The 24,653-nt window shown below is 42.2% G+C and overlaps 1 protein-coding gene across 4 annotated transcripts in view; it reads right to left on the bottom strand.

Annotated features, from left to right (window-relative positions):
• The window catches only part of C4H4orf51 (chromosome 4 C4orf51 homolog), a 71,195-nt gene that overhangs the window by 10,434 nt on the left and 36,108 nt on the right, over positions 1-24,653 (bottom strand). For 2 of the 4 annotated variants that reach the window (XM_055274050.2, XM_055274051.2), the window contains exons 3-6: positions 18,499-18,557; positions 16,378-16,438; positions 15,622-15,695; positions 12,979-13,145 (exon numbers count right to left, since the gene is read on the bottom strand). In XM_055274050.2, coding sequence (XP_055130025.1) covers positions 13,038-13,145; positions 15,622-15,695; positions 16,378-16,438; positions 18,499-18,557 — 302 coding nt within the window. In that variant the 3' untranslated portion in view covers positions 12,979-13,037. The remainder of the gene's footprint in view (positions 1-12,978; positions 13,146-15,621; positions 15,696-16,377; positions 16,439-18,498; positions 18,558-24,653) is intronic. The other 2 variants (XM_063638248.1, XM_055274052.2) reach the window with 2 other exon arrangements.

Here is a 24,653-nt window from a genome sequence, read left to right as displayed (position 1 = left end):
TACCAAAACAGTGTGTCTTATAGTCAATGATAATCTAACTGTACATTTTATAATAACTAAAAGAGAATAATTAGATTGTTTGTAACACAAAGGATACATGCTTTGGTGATGGATACCCCATTTACGCTGATGTGATTGTTATGCATTGCATGCTGCATCAAATTATCTCATCTAGCCCGTAAGTATATATACCTACTATGTACCCATCAAAATAAATAATTTTTTAAAGACAATATTTTTCATTTTTTCTTTGTTCTATTTAATATAAAAACAGATTGATGAAAATGTATGAAAAGAAAAACTAAGGGTCAAAGAAATCTTATTAATCAGAATGAATACCTCCTTGCCCACCTTTTCTACAATTAAATAAATGGGCATAGCAATAGATCATCACCATAGATCATCACCATACTATTAGTCAAGGTCGCATCTCTGTTTTTTTTTTTTTGTTTTTTATTTTTGTTTTTTTGAGACAGAGTTTCTCTCTGTTGCCCAGGCTGGAGTACAGTGACACGATCTCAGCTCACTGCAAGCTCCGCCCACTGGGTTCACACCATTCTCCTGCCTCAGCCTCCCGAGTAGCTGGGAATACAGGTGCCCGCCACTACACCTGGCTAATTTTTTGTATATTTAGTAGAGACGGGGTTTCACCGTGTTAGCCAGGATTGTCTCAATCTCCTGACCTCGTGATCCACCCGCCTTGGCCTCCCAAAGTGCTGGGATTACAGGCGTGAGCCACGGCGCCCAGCCAAGGTCCCATCTCCTTATGGCATCAGACAATACACATAGTAGCAGCAGTAGTGAAATACTCAAGAGTTGAGGTTACAATTAAATGGGCAGAGTAATAATTTCCTGCTGAAGGACTTTACAATTTGGTTATCTGCCTGTGGATAAGAAGCTAAATGTGCACACGAATGATTTTGTATCACAGGATCCTGTGTTTAAATATAAGCCCTTCACATTACCCATAATCCATTGCCACCCTCATCATTATTCCCTATCCCTTTTCTTCAGAGCCCAAAGTTTCCATCCCAGTTGAACATATTCTAAAGCAAGTCCCAGCCTACCTTACCAAACATTTCTCCCCGCAAGATTCCCCTTCCACGCTAACCAAGATCAATGTTTCCCTCTCCTTTTCATTTATTAATGAGCAACAAATATATGGAAAATCATGTGTTGGCAGCTGATAAGGAATGGAAATAAATAAGATACATTTCCCAGCTTTAAGGAGTTTACCAACCAATAGAAGAAATGCGCGTCTGAGCATATGCATGATAATACAAGGAAAAATACACATAAATTGCTGTGAAAATATTGAATAAAGAATGACAGATTCTAACTGTGGTGGGAGGAGGCTTTATGGAGGATGTAGCATGCAAGCTGCAATCTAAAGAATGAGTGGGATTTCCATACACAGAAAAATTGGGGAGGGCATTCCAGATTGAGAGAACAGCTTGAGCAAAGGCAAGAAGGTGAGAAATTGCTTGGTGGATTCTGTTGTGCTAGAAGATTACAATGAAACCAAACAAAGACAGCTTGTGTAGGGCTTCAAATCCCTGTCAAGGAGACTGAATGCCTAAACTACTCTGTAGTTAGTAAGAGCTAACAAAAAATTTTGAGGCGAATGGCATGAATTAGATCTGCACTTTAGGAAGATAATTCTAGCAGCACTAAGAAAGTTCTATGGTTTGAATCTCCCAAAGTTCATGTGTTGAAAACTTAATCCCTAATGTAGCTGTGTTGAGAGACAGTACCTTGAAGAGGTGATTAGCTCATGTGGTGTTTGCCCTCAGAAATGGATTAATGCCATTATCACAGGCATGGCTTTGTTATCTCAGGAGCAAGATCTTCATAAAAAGATGAGTTGAGCCCGCTTCCCCTTCTCTCTCTCATGTTTTCTCTTGCCCTCCCACCTTCTGCCATGGGATGATGCAGCAAGAAAGCCTTCACAAGATGCTGGCCCCTTGATCTTAGACTTTCCCACCTTTAGAATCATGAGCCAAATAAATTTCTGTTTATTATAAATGATATAGTCTTGGGTATTTTGTTACAGCAACACAAAACAGACTAAGACAGAAAGGAAGACTCAAAAGGCAAAAAAGACAGAGATGAGGTATGTTCCGAATGTCCTAAACTGAAGTCATCATCTTCTCCCTTAAATCTAACCCTTACCATGTATTTATTACTCCAGTAAGGGCACACCTATCCTCCAACTTACCTAACCTATAAAACTTGGGGTCAGCTTTGTCCCCTTCTAGCTCTCCTACTTCTTTTTCTTCCTCTTGCTCTTTGGATAGTTAATCCATCAAAGAGCTCTGTTTATTTTATTTGCCAAATATTGTTATGACTCTCTCCTGTCTTTTCCACTCTTAATATCCTTGTGCAGGTTCTTAGCATCCTCACCAGGTGGATCACAATAGTTTCCTGTCTAGAAGAAAATGCTCTGGCCGGGCACGGCGGCTCACGCCTATAATTCCAGCACTTTGGGAGGCCGAGGCGGGTGGATCACGAGGTCAGGGGTTCGAGACCAGCCTAACCAACACAGTGAAACCCCGTCTCTACTAAAAATACAAAAAAATTAGCTGGGCGTGGTGGCGGGCGCCTGTAATCTCAGCTACTCAGGAGGCTGAGGCAGGAGAATTGCTTGAACCCGGGAGGTGGAGGTTGCAGTGAGCCAAGATTGCGCCACTGCACTCCAGCCTGGGCAACAGAGCAAGACTCTGTCTCAAAAAAAAAAAAAAAAAAGAAAAGAAAAGAAAAAGAAAAAGAAAATGCTCTTGTGTAGAAGACTGAAAATGTATTCCAAAGCTCAGAAGAAAGTTCATGATGAGACTTGTTGGAACAAAGATGACATTTGAAGACAGTGGAGAGGGTGGTAACACCATGGAAGCGACAGCAACAGCAACAACAAAGGCACCAATGACAGAACCTTAGGAGATGGCTTTAATGGAGAGACTTTAACGGAGGAGAAGAAAGAGGAGGAGTTGTCAACACACGAGAATGAGAAGAAATAGAGAAGTCAGAGACAAGCACAACATTGCTAGAGAACCCAACGGTAGAGAGACTTTTATGTGAAATCGTACAGAAGGATGAGTAGAGTGAGGCTGAATCTCATAGCCTGTATCAATTTGATGGCCACTGGTGATCTTTAAGGATGCAGATTCAATGACAGGTTAGGAGTGGAAGCTAAATTCCAGTAGGTTAAAGAATGAGTAGATGGTGAGATGCTGGCAACAAAGAGAAAAGTCTACCCTTGTATTGAGTTTAGTACTGAAAGAAATAAAGTTAATGCAGCCAGGCGTGGTGGCTCATGTCTGTAATCTCAGCCCTTTGGGAGGCCAAGGCAGGCAGATCACTTGAAGTCAGGAGTTTGAGACCACCCTGGCCAACATGGTGAAACCCAGTCTCTACTAACAACAACAACAAAAATTAGTTGGGCATGGTGGCAGGCGCCTGTAATCCCAGCTACTCAGGAGGCTAGGCAGGAGAATCACTTGAGCCTGGGAGGCAGAGGTTGCAGGGAGCTGAGATCGAGCCACTGCACGCCAGCCTGGGCGACAGAGTGAGACTTTGTCTTAAAAAAAAAAAAAAAAAGGGCCGGGCGCGGTGGCTCACGCTTGTAATCCCAGCACTTGGGAGGCCGAGGCGGGCGGATCACGAGGTCAGGAGATCGAGACCACGGTGAAACCCCGTCTCTACTAAAAATACAAAAAATTAGCCAGGCGTGGTGGCGGACGCCTGTAGTCCCAGCTACTTGGAGAGGCTGAGGCAGGAGAATGGCGTGAACCCGGGAGGCGGAGCTTGCAGTGAGCCGAGATTGCGCCACTGCACTCCAGCCTGGGCGACAGACCAAGACTCCGTCTCAAAAAAAAAAAAAAAAAAAAAAGAAAAAAGAAAATAAAAAAAGAAAGTTAATGCATCTTAGCTCTCGCCAAAAGATCCCAAATCTTTCCTTCTCTCTCAGGGAAATCTAACCTTTTCCCACTCCCTACTTCACATTCCTTTGAAGAAGAGTAAACTAGTGGCATTATAATCTCCAGCCACACTCCAAACTAATTTTCCATATCTTTTTTTATCAAGTCATCCTCTGAAGTGTAGGCCATCCATCTTCATACCATCCCTACTATTGCTGCCCGCCAGGACCAGTTTCTGTTAGCCAAACATCCACAGGAAAAGAGGACTACACAGATAAAATTTAGTACCTCTTCTCCTAAATACAAAGAGTCCAAAAAAGTTTTAAAATAAAAAAAGGTCAAAGGATGAAAAGTCACCCTACCCCTCACCCCTCTGCTGTGGCAAGAGTTATAAAATAAGTATTCCAGTCTGGAAAAATGAAGGATTAGAAGGGAATATGATCAGCCTCTAAGAAAACATGATGGATATGGCCAGAGAGCCCCAGACTCAGCCACCAAATTCCAGAATATTAGAGCTAAAAGGTAAACCTTGAAGTTTCAAAGAGATTGTTTATGTTGGAGCCCTGGTCTCTGTTACCCTGACAAACTATCCTTTTCTGATGCATTGCAAGCATGACCTTTGTGAGGAGGAGGGGATCTCAAATTCTAGGCTGGACACCGCTTCAGCCGTGGAGACAGCTGCAGCTCCATAATCCTCCCCACGCTCACTGCCACCTCACCAACGGGAAAAAAAAAATCACCCTCATCAGATAGAATGGGAGGAAAGGTACTGGGTTTTATGAGCTAGAAATGAAATAATCTGTTTTTTATTAACTATCATGAGAAAATTATTAGTTCATGCCAGAATCACAGATATAAACATTATCATATTGAAAGCATTTACTCTGAAGGAGACCATCTGGCAGAGCCTTGCAGACCACACTTTGAGAGGCAGAGCATGTGTCGCCATTGCGGGCTCTTCCACTAAAGCGGCCAATCCAGAAGAAGTGAAAATTTAAGGGTTTTGAGGGGAGTACTCTGCGGTAATGACATCTGCTAGATACTTGTCACATGTTCTCTAGAGGTGGACCTGCTTTTACAAATGCTGTTTTATGAAAATCTGTGTTTTCAAAACAAGGGGTGGTTATTATTCAGAATCCCTCTCTTTAAAAATGGGTTTTTCCTTGAGCACTGAATTTCAGAAGGGTGTTTATATAATGTGTAGAGCATTAACTGTTTAACATAAAGGTCGGAGGAAAGATGAAGGGGACTGTAGGAAACCCAATGAGTTAGGAGCCACAATTAATTACAGATTAACCAAAAATAGAAAATACAGCATTTGAAATTATAAAGTAAATGCATAGTTCTTTTTTTGTAAAATGCAGTTTTGAAAACCTCACATTGTCTTTTTTTTTTTTTTTTTTTTTGCAGAAAGGGAGAGATAGCTATAATTTGGAAAGCATTTCACCTTCTCTGAATACAGATAGAGCCCTAGTTACATACAAAGTGAAGGAAACTTTACATTCCAGAAAAGAAGAAATGCTGATGGCAACTCGAAGAAATGCCCGACTCCCTTGAAGATCCACGTGAATGGTTTTCACCTGGCTGGCTTCCAATGTCAGTGGACTCTGAATTAACGTTTGTTTGCATCTTCTGCCTTCATTTGCTCAGAGATGCTATTGCTGGTTGAATATCAGTCCCACGTTGAGCCTTTCCCAGATCTCCCTCCTCTAGGTCACACTGCATCCCCACTTACTCAGGCAGACACTATGCATATCTCAAAATCTAGTGAGAGTAGCAGCATTTAACAACTAGGAGCTCAATAGTTGTCAGGGGTTTTGGGCCGCAGTGACTCAATCTCTACCTTTTAGTCAGGAGAGTAATTCAGATTATACAGGCTGCATATGTTTACTGTCTCATCATATCAAACACTTTAGTGTGGATATCAGAAGTAGAGGAAAAAGCTCTCAAGTAATTCAAATCTCCTGGGAGAATTTGGACTCTCAATAATTATTCTATTGTCCTTATACTTTTAAAAGTTTAACAACTGTTTTTAGTGCTTTCTGAAAGGTAATACATGCACATGATAAAATAAAAGCCAATTCAATGATTATGTTTCAAGAAGAGAGTGAAAAGTCATAATATGATTTTGTTTGTATCTCCTGCCTTCATTTGTTCAGAGATGCTATTGTTGGTTGAATATCAGTTTGTGTTTGAGCCTTTCCCAAATCTTGCCCCTCTGTGCCACACATTAACTTCTATGGGTGGACCAAGACAATCTATGGGATGAATTCCTCGGTCTGGAGTAGTAAACTTCTGGGGAGGTAAGCAGAGCTTCGCATTCTGGATCTTAAGCTAAGAGTCCTAAATTGCTATACTTTTGGTCACTGTACAATCTTTTCTGACCGAATCTATACATGACAACTCATCTGATGAGAAATTAGATTACTAAATGAGTGGACAAAGTATTTGTGTATGCTTCTTATAAGCTATTAGCCATAAAAGAAAGTGTTTAGGTAGGTAGATGACAAGTGACTAAGAGAAAGAGAGTTACAGAGAAACAGCAAGACTTTAGAGCATCTAACTCCATCTCATTCTGTAAAAGAATCTTTCATTATTTAAAAAGAAACTGTAGCCTAGACAGTGTGAGGGAAGGGAAGGCACAAGGACAGAATGAAAGAAAAGTATTTTCCTAATCATTAAAAAAATAATAATTGCTGGCCAGGTGCAGTGGCTCATGCCAGTAATCCCAGGACTTTGGGAGGCCAAGGCGGACAGATTGCTTGAGCCCAAAAGTTTGAGACCAGCCTTGGCAACATGGTAAAACCCCATCTCTACCAAAAATACAAAAAATTAGTCAGGCGTTGTGGTGCACACCTGTGGTTCCAGCTACTTGGGAGGCTGAGGTGGGAGGGTCACTTAAGCCCAGGAGACAAAGGTTGCAGTGAGCTGAGATCATATCACTGCACTCCAGCCTGAGTGACAGAGCAAGACCCTATCTCAAAATAATAATAATAATAATTGATTATGTAATTCATATTAATTTAAAGTAGTCTTATGGTTCAGTCTTGTGGTTTAGTATCAAATCACAGATACAACAGTCCCACAGAAAAAAAATATAATTAACGCCAATTTAAGTCTTAGTTTCTTCATAAAACACCAAAGAAGGGAGTGTGTGTGTGTGTGTGTGTGTGTGTGTATATATATATATATATATATATATATATATATATATATATATTTTGTTGTTGTTGTTGTTTCAAGATAGAGTCTCGCTCTGTCACCCAGGCTGGAGTGCAGTGGCGCGATCTCAGCTCACTGCAACCTCCACCTCCCAGGTTCAAGCAATCCTCCTGCCTCAGCCTCCCAAATAGCTGGGATTACAGGTGCCTGCCACCACGCCTGGGTAATTTTTGTGTTTTTAGTAGAGAAGGGGTTTTGCCATATTCGTCAGGCTGGTCTTGAACTCCTGACCTCAGGTGATCCACCTGCCTAGGCCTACCAAAGTGCTGGGATTACAGGCGTGAGCCACTGTGCCCTGCTGGGAGTATATTTTTAATATGCACCCAAAGAGCTTAAAAATCTTCTTTACACATTTTTCTCTATCAAGGATGTGCTCCAGTAGGAACCAACTAACAATGAATCTCTCCAAGCCTTACTCTCTCACTCTCTCTAGAACCCCTTAAAATTCCTCCCAACACTCAAGCCACACAGTTTCTTTCCTTTCTTCCTCAGCATTTCACTATATAGATGAATTTAACCTGTCTGGTTTCCGCCCCATATCTTAGAACCTGAACACTCAGATTGAAAGAGCCTATCATTATCAAGCAGGATAAACTTTAAAAATAAATTCATACATAGTGATATCAAAACAAAACTCCAGAGCATTGAGGTGAAAAAGGCAATCCTAAAAGGTACAAGAGGATACAGAGGATTACCTACAAAGGAGTGAGAGTCAGATCAAAAGGGTACTACTCATCAACCAAAGCAGTCTCAAGAAAATAGTGGAATAGCTTAGAAATGCTCAGGAAAAAATCAATTGGAACTTAGAGTTCTATAACAAGCCAAGCTAACATGTAGAGAGAGAGAGCAAAATACCTTCTCAGACATACAAGCACTTAGAAAAATGTATTACCCACTCTGATGGAGAAGGGAGGAAAAGCAAAAGAAAATCTACCAAAGATGTGCTCCAGCAGGAAGAAAAATGAATCCAAAAGGTAATGATGGGCTATAAGCAGTAAAGAAGAATGTATTCATGTTTTATTTTTGTAATTAGAAAGTAATCATTTTTCAAAGGTTGGGGAGAAAAGATAACGATAATTCTTTATTTATATTCCATTTTACCTTTGCATGATATGTCACTATAGTTTGCAAAATGCTTTCCTATAAATTGTCAGTAGCTAGAATCACAGGACCTACAAAAATATGTTTTAAGAGGGCTATGTTAGGACAAATATTAATTCCAATAAAACTTGGAAATGTGATCCCTGAATCTAGTAAGATATTTCTTGCCGTGTACACTGGCTGGCTTCTACAATCATTACGATGACAATGTCATTGGGTCTAAGAAGGGTTGATGAACATGAAATTTAGCAGACTTTTTTTTTTTTTAACTCTGCCTACCAAGTTGAACCAGATTATGGACTGGTAGATAGATGAATGGAGGTAAGAACCATAATAGTTCAGATCGGCTGATGCATTCAAAAGGGACTCACAAGACGTTCAGGCTCTGAGGTTTATGGACTAGAGAGGACTCTCGCTGCCAGGGTGTGACAGGGAGGCCACTATTCTGCCCAGGAGGCCTTCTAATGACAGATCCTAGGTTCCCCAAAGGCGCCTATTGAGAGGCTCATGGTGCTATTGCCTGTGTCATAGGCCATGAATTTAGGGCTTGGAATCTCTCACTTGAACTTTTTTACACCATCCCTGATGTGTGCCAGAAAAAGAGCAGCTGCCAAAAAGCAGACATTTTCCTGTCTCTAAAAATAAGACACTGGCAACGCTTCAGGCTCCTGTGCCAAGACCTGGCCCTTCCCAGGATAAACAATAGATGGCCAAGCCGATCGAAAAGCAAATATTGAGTCCTGAAGCATGTCTAAGTCCAGCCTGAAATGCCTAGGTCAGGGCATGTGCACTCGAAAGCCAGGAAGCCAGAGAAGGCCCTCCCTCCTCCGCAGCTGATGGAGGGCAGCTGTTGCGCCCAGCCACGGACCAGGTGTGGCTGAGAGGAGGCCTCAGGTTACACCCAGACCTTGACCCAGCTGAGGTCACAGAGTCCCTATCAGGTCCTGCCTCTAGAGCCCTGGGGTGCGTGGTGACAGATCTGAGGGCCTGTGAAATCCTGTCCAGAGAGAGCTCCCTGGGAAGGAAAGAGTTTCAAAAGCATCCTTCTGCATTCGTCACTCAGGGCTGTGCTCGTCACCTGTCAAAACTCCTCATGCCTAGCTGAGAGCCCTCACCTGCTAGATACAGGACCAGCAAAACCTCCTGAATATAGGAATGCTATAATAACAGCGTTCCCACTCTAACTGCCTCCCAATTCGTCAAATCCTTCTACAGCACATGTTCAAGCCCCTGTGCCTTGTCATTAGGGTTCAAACCTTCCAGACCATAGCTTGGCTTTTTGCTGGTTTGGGGACTTAAGAAGTCTAAGAGGGGGTTAGGGGAGGAGAGGGCCTAAATATAGCAAATATTTGCAGGCATAATCACTCCATAAACATGCTTCAGTGGAACAGAGTGTAGGGCTGACCCAGATGACGGATGTCACTCACCCAAGTGTCACATCATAAATAAAATTGAATGAGCCCATTCTCTCGCAGAACCAGAGTGACGCCTGTTCCCACTATAAATATTTATGAAGTCATCGTCCTTAAAAGACTTTATTTTTCCAGGTAAGTAGACTTTAAGGAACAGGTTAAGCAGAGCTTTGCCTGCAATTATGGAATAGTCACCATAGCTTTTCAATGAGTATTCCATGGAAAGGAAAAGAAAAAGAGAAAGAAGGTAAGGAAAAACAAGTCCCTGTTCCATGGGGCTGCTGCACGAAGACCTCATTTATGCCAGTCAAAGTTCATTCTCATTCAAAAAGTGACAGCCTTCTCTGGGAAGAAGAAACCAGAAGCAGAAACCAGAAGAAGCCCTATCAGTCCCATTCCACTCAGGCCTGTGTATTGAAGGCGGCACAAACAGATCCTTGTCACCCAAATTCCAACCCCTCCCACCACCTCTGCCAGGAGAGACATTCTCCTTTGCATTCTCACTCTCCTAGTCTGTCTCTTAGTAACAGAAAAAATGTACACCTCATCCCATTACTATGCTCATTTGAAAAGAATTCTCAGAATGTGAGGATGTGTGCCTGGGTGGCTCTCTGGGTGTTTATGCAAAGTCTACTACTTTTGCCCGTAGTTACTCTTCCTGATTGCATGAGGAATGGCACCTCAGAAACCCTACTGGCATCTGACAATCTTTCTGCACTCAGGAGGAGCAAACACCTCCTCCAGGCTTAGGAGCACTCCAACAGTCCCCTTCTCCAAGGCACTGTGGCAGCCCCGACCTGGAACTCTCAAGCCCTTGTCTCCACTACAATACATGCTAATTTTCACGTCACGTTGCAAGTTCCATGTTATTCATCTCCTCACTGCACCAAAGCCCTCGCCCAAGTCCATCAAGCCTGTTTCTTTCCCAGGGATGGCCTTGTGCCTGGGCTCTCTTCCCCTCCAAACTCCGGGGTGGCCCCTGCTTTTTATCAGACTGAACTGGCTCTAAGGAGAAACGTTGACGATCATCTTGCTCTAGCCTCCAGGAAGTCTTGCTCCACAAAGAACAAGAGTCTCTGGTTTTGTGAAATGAGTCACAGGCTGCCTTGACCATGCCTATCTGGGGAGGCCGGGGCTGACATGTATGGTCTGTGCTCCGTGCCACCCACCTCTCACTGTCAGTCCAAGCTCTTTGCCAGGACAGCCTGAGTCATAAAACTCAGCACATTCCTCAGGCGTTGGATAGTCTTTCCTTGTTATTACTTTGCTTTTGTTTTATGCAGCACCTGGTTTCATTTTTAAAACCCAAATAAAAATCACACGGTCAGGGCTGGAGTGGGGAAATATGAAGAAAAGCAAAGGGCTCTAACTCCGCAAACAGGGAGGCACAGAGCAGGACAGAGATGGGGCTGCGGCTGAGGGACTGGGGAGAGCCAGGATGTGCCACTAATGAATTGGTTTGACCACAATCTTCCTTGCTGTATATGATGAAGCTCTTGATGCCCAGGTCTCTTCCCCAGCCTCCCATCCCCAAATTAGGCCGCAGTACCGTACTCATCAGCCATGTGACCTTCCCGAAGCCCCTCCACTTTCTGAGTGTCCTCAATCAATGGACATACATCTCGGATGAATCCTAAGGAACATTCTAGTTACAAGACTCCGAGTCTATGAACCTGCCGGTTCCCTTTTTCTTGGACACAAGCCCTAACCCACGTGAGGGAGTATGTTTCCACAAGCAAACATTTGTTCTTTGCCTTTTGGGGGTTAAGGAATGGTGGACAGACAGGCGAGAAGGTGTAGACCCCACCATACCAGTGTTGCTGGTCAAATTGAACTTCTGTGGCCAGGTTACTGTTGCAACCCATCTGTAAAGCTGTTAGCCTTCATTTTCAGAATTAAAGCAGAATTCTAATCAGCTATCCTCTGCGTATAGTAAAAAACAAATGATGAATTAATGATAAGCATTACCTTGGAGAACTGTATTTTCTCGGATTAGGAAAAGCCAAGAAATTAGAGATTAAAACCAGGATCATGAGGTACTAGACTCGGAACCTAAACAGAGGCCTTTCTCTCCTGCCTGGGATGTCTACCGGGGCTGGCCAGGGCAAAACTCCGGAAGCTTCTAAGTGGCTACAGCGCCGCCTTTTCAATGCATGCTTTTGGAGAGCTTAATGGAAACCATACGAAGGTTGCCGGGAATCAGACCAGATGGCTCCCGGGGAATGTATTTAACCCAACCTAGGGCTAAGAGACAAAAATCATCACTAGGAGTTTGTGGGGCGGGAGGCAGGGGTGGTGCTGCGACTTTCAATTTTCTATTCAATTGTATAGAATAGAATTCAATTGGTGTTGTATTTTCTATTCAACAGAAATCCTAAGAGAAGGACGGTCTTGGTAACTAGGAGTAAATGGAAGGGGGTGGGGAGCAGAGAGCGGGACTGGGGAGGAAGAGTGGGTAGGAGGCGGCTACTTTAGTAAACCAAACACCGTTCTGCTTTTCCTCAGAAGTCGGCGGCTGCCGGGCCCTTCGCGGGCCTAGACGGCAGCGGGCTCCTTCCCGCGTCCCGGGTCACTGTACAGCCCCTTGCCGCTCCCGGTCCCTCCCTCCTGCGCGCTCCGCGGGGGCGACGAGGCCGGCGGTGGTGGTGGGGAATCAGCAGGAGGAGGGTCGCGAAGGGAGGAGGAGGGTCGTAGGCGGCCTGTGGACTCTAGGGGAGGAGGATCGTCGGGGAGAGGAGGTGGGACGTGGAGGGAGGAGGAGGCGGCCGCTCGGGCGGGCCGGGAGGAGCGGGAAGAGGCGGACCGGGGAAGGGAGGGGCAGGCGGCGGGTGGGCGGGCCGTGGGCGCGGCTTTGGGGGCGCGGGCAGCCTACCCAGGGAGCCGGCACGGGAGGGCCACGACCCCGCCCCTGAGCTCGCGCGCCCGCCGCGTCTCAGGACGCCCCCGCCCCTCGACGGTCGGAGCCAATTCGCTTCCCGGCGGCGCCTTGCGCGGAGGAAAACCTGGCGGTGGAAGGCTCCGGCTCTGCTGGGTGACCGCTCTGAATACAAAGAGCCTTTCTCACGCCCCTGCGCCTTCCCCGGGGCTCCCAGATACAAGGGACAGGCTCTGTGACGCCGGAGCCCCCGACCGTCGGGGCCGCATCACCATTTCTGTGGTTCTAGCAGAGAAATGTGGTCCCAAGTATTTATTTAAAAAGGAAAATTTAATAAAGATTATAAAAACTTTTGTCTCTCTGCACCAATTAAAAAGGGAAAAAATTGAGAAATGAAGCCCATGGAATTGTCCCAGAAAGCCAGCCTGCCAGGGTTGTTGGGAGGGCCCCATACCTCAAAGTTGTTTCTTAAGCAAACTCCACGCCTCCAGCATTGTGGCTTCATTTTCCAACTCAGTTAAATGGCGATGAGGGTCTTCCCCAGCCATAATCGGAGTATCGATCAGCTTCTGAATCCTCAGATGAGCCAACCTTGCTTTCAGAATCGCACCGTCCATGAAGCTGGAGAAAAATGGCCTGGTTGTCAACACTCGCTCATCCGCAAAGGTCACTTTTCCACAAAATTGGGAATTAAATGGTCTCTTCCAAACCAGACATCATTCATGAGCAGGAGATGGGATTGATCCTGCATTTTCTTCCATCTCTCTTAACCTTCCTGTTTAATGTATTGTGTCTCTGTTAGGAAGGCCAGATTAATAAAGTGGGAGAGAAAAAGGGCAGGAACTTTTGCAATCCCTAACTGGCCCCCACTGCTTCTCTGGTAAGATTCTTTCCAGGTTTCCCTAATTCCTTTAGTCCCCACATTCCTGGATGTGAATGCTCTACTTTCCAGTTTCCATCAGGAACTTCTTCAAGATAGGACACAGGAATATAAATATTTAGAGAATGATTACCAAAAGCACTACCCAGCAAGCAAATACTTTCGAAACTAAGAATAATGTTAATGATCGTTGAAAATTTCATTCAATCTCTACTTATTGCTTTGATGCAGGAAATTGGGCATTTATATATCTCAGTGCTTGTTCTCCTCCAAACTATATATATTTAAAAATATTAAGATTTGCCTTGTCTTGGCTGGGCATGGTGGCTCACGCCTGTAATCCCAGCAGTTTGGGAGGCTGAGGTGGGCGGTCACCTGAGGTCAGGAGTTCGAGACCAGCCTGGCCAACACAGTGAAACCCTGTCTCTACTAAAAATACAAAAATTAGTTGGGTGTGGTGGCACACACCTGTAATCCCAGTTACTCGGGAGGTTGAGGCAGGAGAATTGCTTGAACCCAGGAGGCGGAGGTTGCAGTGAGCCAAGATCACGCCATTGCACTCCAGCCTGGGCAACAAGAGTGAAACTCTGTCTCAAAAAAAAAAAAAAAAAGATTTGCCTTGTCTCATAAATAAAAAGTCATGATTTATTTTTTTGGTCAGGAGTTTAGGTCCAAGGTTTTCCAAATATGTGCCCCATATTAATTGTGTGGTATGTGTGTGTGCACGTGCATGTACTTTTAGTCTGTTATTGCACCACAAAAACAAGAGCAGGATTAATGTCATTTATTTGTTGGGAATGGTTGACTCAAAAGCGGCTACTTTGAGTACAGAGAATTCCCTTTCTGGGAGGGGTTGGGGAAGCACCTTACAGAGAGAAGCAGCTGTTCCCCAGAACAGCTGCAGACACTGATTGGCAATGGAATTGCTTGGCACCAGTACAACTCCATGTAGGCAAGAGGGATTTATTTATTTAACAATAGTTAATGATTCTCCCAAGCAACTCCCAAGAGGCCAGCTTTCAGTAAATGTACTTTCAGGAAATCATCTACCCTTCCTAGAAGCAGGCATCAACCCTACAGTGAAGGGGTGTCCCTGGTTGACCACACAATATAACTTTCAGGGGACCACACAGCTACAAATGCCCCCAAACAACTCCCTCCACAGTCTGCCACCGCACTGGCTTCCCATGTTTGAAAGGCTCCCTGGGAACATTATCAGGTCCTAAGTAGAAAAGTTGAGAAAAACTGCACCATTTCTGGAAGACCATCATTAAAATAGACTAGTTGCCTGGGAACCAGCGTGGTTCATCCAACCCTCTCCCATTAGCGAAATGTATCATATCTGCTAGTTAATGTCCAAAGACCAGCATTTCCAAGTGAAAGTGAAATGTATGTATAACTGGTGGTTCTTGTGATACTGTTAGGTAGTATTTGTATAACATTTTTTATTTTAATGGTCAGGGTTGTTTTTTTTTTTTAACACACATAACGAGCATATCAAACCCATGGTATAATAAACACAATTACTTAGGATGAGTCTGAGTTTTTTTTAAGTTAAACAGAAATCTTAATAAAGTAATAGAATAGCAAAAATAGTTGTAACTTCTATGCAAAAACCAGTTTTTATATTTTCTTTCAACTTACTCTCTAAGAGTGTCTGCCAGAACTTTAAGACGTAAAAAGAACCCCATTTTAACAATCTGTTTAAAAGCCCTGGGGTTTGAGAAAGTCTAATCAAGAAGGAGAGGATCCCTGGTCTGGAGGGTCATATCGGGGAAGCAGGGACCATAGATGCTGGGTGGCAGGATGGGCACATGAGGAGGGAAACTCCGGCCACTGGGCAACCAGGGTGGATATGCGGCAGGGCAGGACTATCTGAGAACTCCCTTTTTCACAACAGGCAGAACCCAGCAACTCACCGATGAAAATTTGGACAGTACAATAGAAATTCCAACTGCTGTAAACCTCTTAGGGCCTTGTTTCCAAAACAGCTGCGGAAAGATCCACCCAAGAAACTATTCATGATGCTTTAAGAAAGACTTTATCTTATCAGAACAGCTCTGCTTTTTGCCTGACTGTAACTTAGGGAATACTTTTATACCAACTCTAAATATTCACAGGCCACCACCCCTGCTGCCATGTAGAGACACTCAGAACCCCGCTTCCTGACTGTCCCCCGCAGATCCACTGTTGCATGGCAAGTAAAAAGATTCTTACATGCTTTAGGACACCTTTCCCTCGTCGACTGTAGTTTATCAGGGCCTCCTGTGCTGGCTTTTTAGGTCTCATACCTAGGGTGAAGAGATAGCCAATGTGTGAGTGTTTGCAATAAACAGAGTCTACCATAAATGAAATTTCCTGACATTCCCAAACCTTGTTTTAAATCAATAGATGCAAACCTTCACATACACAGCCCCAGCCTCTGCCACCAGCATGAGTGGCAAATGCCTCTTGCATTTCTCCCTCCTGTTATTTCTGCATCCTACCTTTTGTATTGTTAGGAGAGATAAAATGATGTAACAATGTGGGTGCCAGGAGGAAGGAAGCAGAAATGCAAAAGGTATGAAAATATCACATGAAAGGGCCGGGCGCGGTGGCTCACGCCTGTAATCCCAACACTTTGGGAGGCCGAGGCGGGAGGATCACAAGGTCAGAAGATCGAGACCATGCTGGCTAACATGGTGAAACCCTGTCTCTATTAAAAATACAAAAAATTAGCCGGGTGTGGTGGCGGGTTCCTGTAGTCCCAGCTACTCGGGAGGCTGAGGCAGGAGAATGGCATGAACCTGAGAGGCGGAGCTTGCAGTGAGCCGAGACTGCGCCACTGCACTTCAGCCTGGGCGAGAGTGCGAGACTCCGTCTCAAAAAAAAAAAAAAAAAAAAAAAAAAAAAAAAAAAAAAATCACATGAAGACCACGATTAAAATAAAGGCCAGAAAATGGATATAAAGTAGTAGTTTAGGACGGGACTTACAGTATTTTCCATAATTTGGAGGTGTTGGAAAACAATCACCAAAATCCCAAATTTGATGTGCCTATAAAAAGGAAAGATAGAAATAAATACCAACCACTTTTATAATAATAGAAATCTACTAAAATTCATTTTCCCAACGTTGTTCCTCCCCACCCCTGCATTCAGAAAGCACTGATACTGCTGTCAAAAGCCACCACTGTGAGTGCAGTGTAGTCTCAGCCACTCGGGAGGCTGAGGCAGGAGATTGTTTAAGCCCAGGAGTTCAAGGCCTGCCTGGGCAACATAGCAAGACCCTGTCTCAAAAAAAAAAAAAAAAGCCCCCACTGTTATAACAAACAATAACAGTAAAATATAGACAAAAGAGTACAATCCTAATACGAAAATACCATATACAAATCAATAAGAAAAAGCTAAACACCCTAGTAGGAAAATGGACAAAGGAAATATACTATCATTATCATTCAAATATAATTATTCATGAATCTGTATTTGCAAATTCACCTACTTGCTAAAATTTATTTGTAAATTAATTAAGCTCCATTCTGGCATTAGTTATAGTGCTGTTAGCCATGAGTTCATATATTAAATTAAGTGTCTTTAAACAGAAACATACATAAAAACAAAATTATATATTGATCAGTCGACAAAGATGTTATGACTGGAGGCTCCCAGGAATCTAACTTTATATTTCCTTTAGGAACAATGGTTCAGTATTCCTTAATTCAATATTCATGGTGATTTTACAAAATGTAACCGCAAATAATGAGAATCAATTACAATTCATGAAACAACTATGAATGATGAATAAACATAGGAGAAGATGCTTGACTTCACTAATAATCAAAGAAATGAAATTAAAAGAAAAGTGAACTATCTTCATCTATCAAGTTGGAAAACATCAAGATTATATTTTAAAGCTGATGTTAGAGAGGATATAGGAAAACAGGCACTCTCACACACTACTGGGGCACGAGGCCAATTTTCGGGAAGGCAGTTTGGCCGTTTGTAAAATAAGTGTACTTTTGACCCAAGAATTCTTCTTATGGGAACGTACCCTGAAGAGATGATTTTACACCTACAAAAACGTATATTCAAATTGATCACAGCATTGGTTACAGTAGTTATAAATTAGAAAACCTTAAATGCCTCCTTATATGGCATGTGTGCGTGTGTGTGTGTGTATATATATATATATATATTTTTTTTTTTGTAGGTGGAGTTTCACTCTTGTTGCCCAGGCTGCAGTGCAGTGGCACGATCTCAGCTTACTGCAACATCCACCTCCCGGGTTCAAGCAACTCTCCTGCCTCAGCCTCCCAAGCCTCTGGGATTACAGGCACGCACCATCGTGCCCGGCTAATTTTGTATTTTTTTTTTTTTAGTAGAGATGGGGTTTCACTATGTTGGTCAGGCTGGTCTCAAACTCCTGACCTCAGGTGATCCACCTGTCTTGGCCTCCCAAAGTGCTGGGATTACAGGCATGAGCCACCGTGCCCGGCCCATGGCATATTTTAAAATTGTAATGGAGTCAGTTAATAAAATATTATGTATCCATTAAAAATGATAATAATTATGTTGATTAACATTGAAAGATGTCCGTGAAAATATTGAGGGATAAAAGCAGGTTATAGAGGACAGTGTCCAGTATGATCTCATCAATATACTGTGTATATGCATGTATCCTTATGTATACATAAATATAGAGAGACATTTATAAGGATGTTCACTGAAATGAAAATGGTGATTGTCCCTGGGGGAAGGGAAAGGATTTCAGATAATCTTTACTTTGTTAGTCTGTATTATTTGAATGTTTACAGTCAGAAAAGTTAGTTTTAACTGCCAGTATATTATATACAATTTTTCCTCTGCAAGGAAAAGAGGAAAAGTTAGTGATGATAATAAAAATACAGTATCATCAGTTGTTCACAATTTGTAACCTTGGTTATTGTTGTGTTCCTATCACCTAATAGAAAGCCACACACAAAATAAGCACTCAGGAATAAATGGTGAATATTGTTTTTTCAAATTTTAACCCCTTTTGTTTTTTTAATGAATAATATGCAATGTACAGTAATTTAAGCTCTCTACAGGTAAGTGATCGCTGAGAAATGTTGTGCTTACCACTCCATGCTTGACATCAAATGACTTTTTAAAGGGCCTGGTTATATCAGGGAATAGTCCTGCATGCACATGAAGAAGGACAATCAGGATTAAATGCAGTGTTAGAATAAAATTCCTTACACTTCCAATTAGGCTATTACCACAAATTGTACACACATCAATTGTTTCCCTTTAGCATCTGACCAAAAATTACAGCTACATAAGAGGAATAAGTTTTATTGTTCTGTAACACTGTAGAGGCAGTACAGTTAACAGTAATTTATGGCCAGACACAGTGGCTCATGGCTGTAATCCCAGCACTTTGGCAGGTCAAGGCAGGAGAATCACTTGAGGCCAGGAGTTCGAGACCAGCATTGGCAACATAGGGAGACCCCCGTCTCTACAAATAATAATTTTTAAAAATGAGCTGGGTGTGATGGTGGCACCTGGGGTTCCAGCTACCAGGGAGGCTAAGGCAGGAGGATTGCCTGAGCCTGGAAAGTGGAGGATGCAGTGAGCCATGATTGCACATTGCACTGTAGGCTGGGCAACAGAGCAAGACCCTGTCTCAAAAAAAAGCCCAATAATTTATTGTGTATTTTCTTTTTTTATTTGAAATATCTCTGGAAAATTGCATATTTTCGAATAGCTATAAGAAAGGATTTCGAATGTTCCCAATACAAATAAATCATAAATGTTTGAGGTGATGAATATGCCAGTTACCCTGACTCACTCATTACACATTGTATACATGTGTTAAAATACCACACTGTTCTCCAGAAATATATACAATTATTATGTGTCAATGAAGAATAATATCTTTTTAAAAGTAAGCATCAAACAGGTAAGACAAAACTGTAGAAGTTAAATTCATAGTAATTCTTCTGGAGCTTTTGGGACAGGTAAACATTTTTGTGTCTGAAATGTTCTCCTATGATACACAACTTACACTCTTAGAATTAGAGAGAGGAAAGACTGCTGAAATTCCAAGGCTGTAAATTTTTATTAAGGTCTTGAGAAGCTCAGGTGTATTTTTCTAAACAATTTTATTGATATATAACTTATAAACCTTGAAATTGATAAAATTTAAGTACACAGTTCAGTGAATTAAGTAAACTTATCAGGTTATGCAATCATCACCATAATCTAGTTTTAGAGTATTTTCATCATCCCAATAAGATTCCTTTTGCTCATTTATAGTGAATCCCATTTCTTACTGCCAGCACTGGAAAACCACTCATCTACTTTCTCTATAGATTTGCCTTTACTGGACATTTCATATAAATGGAATCATACACTATGTGATCTTGTATGTCTGACTTCTTTAACTTAATACAATGTTTAGAGGTTCATCCATGTTGTAGCTGTTTTAGTATGTTGTTCTTTTTTTTTAATTGCTGAATAGTATTCCATTGTACGAATATACTAGATTTTGTTACTCATTCACCAGGTAACAGACTTTAGGGTTTCCAATTTTGGCTGCTGTGGATAATGCTGCGATGAGCATTCACATGCAAGTCTGTGTAGACACGTGTTTTCATTTCTAGTGGGTAAAAACCTATATGTAGCATCGCTGGGTTCTGCTATTAATTTTTGTTTAACTTTTAAAGAAACTGCCAAGGTGTTTTCCAGAGCGGCTGTATTCTTTTATATTCCCACCAGCAATGAATGAAGGTACCTATTTCTCCACATCGTCTCCAACATTTGTTATTGTCTTTGTGATTATAGCCATTCTAATGGATGTGAAGTAGTAACTCATTATGGTTTTTTCTTTTAATTTATTTATTTAAACTTTTCTAATTTTTTTATTTCAATAGGTTTTTTGGGAACAGGAGGTGTTTGGTTACATGAGTAAGTTCTTTAGTGGTGATTTCTGAGATTTTGGTGCACCCATCACCCAAGCAGTGTACACTGTACCCAAGTGTAGTCTTTTATTCCTCATCCCCCTCCCACCCTTTCCCCCGAGTCCACAAAGTCTATTGTATTATTCTTATACCTTTGCAATCCTCATAGTTTAGCTCCTACTTACGAGTGAGAACATACGATGTCATTGTGCTTTTTCACTTGCTCTTTTCTTTCTTTTTTTTCTTCTTTGTGTTTTTTTTTTTTTTTTTTGAAACAGTCTTGCTCTGCCACCCAGGCTGGAGTGCAGTGCATGATCATGGCTCACTGCAACCTCCAACTTCCAGGCTCAAGTGATCCTCCTGCCTCAGCCTCTCAAGTAGCTGGGACTACAGGCACGTGCCACCACACTCAGTTAATTTTTAAACATTTCTCATAGAGATGAGTTCTCACTCTATTACCCGGGCTGGTCTCAAACTCCCGAGCTCAAGGAATCCTCCTACTTCAGCCTCCCGAAGTGCTGGGATTACAGACATGAGCCATGGTGCCCAGATTGATTTTTTAATGACGAATTATACTGAGTTATCTTGTGTGATTTTATTAAAAATCAGGGGAAAATGCTGAAAGGGTGTCTTGCTTGATGTAATATGATGGGACCTGGTCATTAGAAATAAGTCAAGAGAGAGGACTAGCCTGTGGCAAATGTTCATTGCTTTGTGTGCTATTTTATGCTGATAAACTTTTTTTTTAAAACAAGGTATCTTAAACAAGAGTCAAAGAGCTTAACAATTACTTAGCTAAATTCAAGAAAAACCCACTTTTTCATAGCCACAGTGAAAGCAGACGGATAAGAAGTTTATCCTTCACAATTAGTGCTGATTGTTCCATGCTCTGTGAATTCTTAGCCTTTCAAAGCTCTGTAAGACTTTTATAAATCCCACAGGCCTCCCAGAGGCTTAACTAGCTTTTTGTTACCCTTTCTTTCAAGAATTATACTAATCATTAATTAGTAAGTGATATGATTCTATAATATTAAAGTTTTATAGAAAGTAATTTTGAGGGCATTTGGTGCATTATGGGGAAAAAAACCAGACATTAGAATTTGTGCTAGACCATAGCATTAGGTATTTTTACATTTGTGTTTATCTTTCAGCCAGCTTGGTCATTTTTCTCACTGAACTAGAAATGTCTCTCATTTTCTTTAGCGGTATATGGAGAGGAACCAGTGTTCCTCTTCACCAGTGTTAAGCTCACATATGTTGGAGTACGGTTAGCTAATGACTTTTCTTTGCGAGGTCACAGTTCACAAAATAGAGCCCATGGTAAAGTTTGACCTTGGCAGCTTCAGCTGGCCTTTTAAGGACATTTAATGTTACCCTAATTTGCTAGTATGTATCTACCTTCCTGCTCCCACTTCCCAGTCTTAGAACTGTAACTGAATTGGGCAATTTGTTGATAAAACTAAATATCTTTGTAATTACCAACAAATTCTATCTTTAGGTATTAGGTCCTTAAATGTTGTGCCAACCCTGATGGAAATACCTGTATTTCCTGTAATTCCAGGTTACAGGTATTTAATTTTTAAAAGCAAATTATCAAGAAAGCAAGTGTAGGCTGGCAGAAGCAGAGAAGCTCAAGTTTGGAAGTATACCTCCAGGTCTTCTAATCATTTAGTCCACCTACTGGGTGTCTGTCATAGTACAACTGTCAGCCTTATCTGTTTCTTTTTTCCTTTAATATGTTGGGGATACTTTGATCTTCCACCTGCCTGTCGTTTGAAATGAAGGTTCATGAACACAAAACATAATGTTGGAAGGTGAAGACAAACCATTCTCCATCCTTTTTGAGTACTGTGGCCTTAAGTTGTATGTACACAAAGGAAGAGAATTTAGATTAAATGTGAACACTACAACCTAGAAGCAGCCAAGATGTATGCATTGTTGGCCAGTATAAGTGTCTTTATGCAGCAGTCCCTAACCTTTTTGGCACCAGGAACCAGTGTCACGGAAGACAATGGAAAACATGGAAACATGGAAGGTGGGTGGGCAGGGGCAGGGGTGATGGTTTCAGGATGATTCAAGCGCATTATATTTATTGAGCACTTTATTTCTATTATTCTTACATTGAAATAGATAATAAAATAATTATACAACTCACCATAATGTAGAATCAGTGGGGGCCCTAGCTTGTTTTCCTGTAATTAGATGGTCTCATTGGGGGGTGATGGGAGACAGTGACAGATCATCAGGCATTAGATTCTCATAAGGAGCATGCAGCCCAGATCCTTTGCATGCTCAGTTCACAAAAGGGTTTGCACTCCTATGAGAATCTCATGCTACCACTGACCTGACAGGAGGCGGAGCTCAGGCAGTAATGCCAACCATGGGGAGTGGCCATAAATGCAGGTGAAGCTTTGCTTGCTCCCCACTGTACACCCCCTGCTGTATAGCCCACTTCCTAACAGGCCACGGACTGGTACAGTCTTTATGGATATTTTTCTGAAGATAGGTCCCAGAGCTTTCATCAGATTTTTCAAAGTGTCTCAAAAATATAATGTATCATTGTCTTAAAGAGAGATGTGTTAACCATTGGGATAGATTAGAGAGCAAACCTCTTTCCTGACAGATTTTTTTTTTTTTTTGAGACAGAGTCTTTCTCTGTCGCCCAGGCTGGAGTGCAGTGGCACGATCTCGGCTCACCGCAACCTCCACCTCCTGGGTTCACGCCATTCTCCTGCCTCAGCCTCCCGAGTAGCTGGGACTACAGAAGCCCGCCAACACACCCGGCTAATTTTTTGTATTTTTAGTAGAGACGCGGTTTCACCGTGTTAGCCGGGATGGTCTCGATCTCCCGACCTCGTGATCCACCCGCCTCGGCCTCCCAAAGTGCTGGGATTACAGGCTTGAGCCACCGCGCCCGGCCTGACAGATTTTTAAGAATAAGTCATTCAATGGTCTATGTATTAGATAAAAATTATTCTAGCAATGTTAAATTTCTTTTTTTTCTGATCAGCTGACTTTAAGAAATGTCAGACTTCTTTTGAGTGTGATAACAATGTTGTAGTAATGTAAGAGAACATTCTTATCCCTAGGAGACTCACGCAGAAGTATTTAGGATATACCGTTATGATATTTTAATTTTACTCTCAACATTCTAGCAAATAAGTATATATAGGTATCAGTATAGAGAGATTTAGATAAAGCAAATGTTAGGAAATGTGGCAAAATATTAACAATTGATGAATCTGGGAGAGGGCAGGTGGGTATTGATTGTGCCATTTTAACTTTCTTGTGGATTTTAGAAATTCTTTGAAAGAATTTTTCATTCTTTTATTCTTTGGGAACAAAAGAATAAGGCAGTTCATTTATCTGTCTTTTTATTTGTGCCCTCCCCCATTTATCTGCCTTAACCTGGTAATTATAAAGAAGGCAGTTCTATTATATTTTGTAAACGGCTAAAACCAAGCACACACACACAAAAAAAAAAGGAAAATCACCGAGGAGCATCCCAAATTACATTTGAGCTATAACCAAGGACAGAACTAAAAATAATGCTTCACCTTTTCCCTATTTTCTCCCCACGTAACTCCCCCCCATCTCATGGGCAGACACATGGTCTGTTCATATAAGTCTACTAAAATCACTGTGATGTCCACCATAGCTGAATCTTTTAAGTTCACATGCAAAATCAATTGCAGCCACCTCCTAGTTGATGTTATGCTTGAACAGTAAAGTGCAAGCAGTAACAGATGGCATCTTGTGACCTTCTTAATAACAGGCTTGGCTGCCAATGTTCACTTGTGCCCAGTCTCTGCAGGGAATTTGGAAACTGTTGCCTTACACTTGAATATTTTCCGGCAAACACATTTAACTATTTCTTAGTCTGTTTTCTAATTTAAAATAGAGAGAGCAAAACAAAACAAAATTCCCACCACCTGGAAGGGACATTGATATTTTCTGAGTCCAGAGGCCCATGCTGGGATTCAATGGGGTGTGCTGGCAGTCACACAGCATAGCTGTCATGTTCAGTGTGGTGAGGCCCTCAATTCCAGGCAAAGTGTTTATCACTCTACCTAGACGTATTGGTGGCCAGTGTGATCTTTTTTTTTTTTTTTTTTTTTTGAGACAGAGTCTCACTCTGTCACCCAGGCTGGAGTACAGTGGTGTGATCTCAGCTCACTGCAACCTCCACCTCCCAGGTTCAAGCAATTCTCCGGCCTCAGCCTTCTGAGTAGTTGGAATACAGGCATCCGCCACCACACCTGGCTAATTTTTGTATTTTTAGTAGAGACAGGGTTTCACCATATTGGCCAGGCTGGTCTCTAACTCCTGACC

This window comes from Symphalangus syndactylus, chromosome 4 (genome assembly GCF_028878055.3).
Source record: "Symphalangus syndactylus isolate Jambi chromosome 4, NHGRI_mSymSyn1-v2.1_pri, whole genome shotgun sequence".
Taxonomy (NCBI): domain Eukaryota; kingdom Metazoa; phylum Chordata; class Mammalia; order Primates; family Hylobatidae; genus Symphalangus; species Symphalangus syndactylus.
This window is presented reverse-complemented; position numbering and strand designations above follow the sequence as displayed.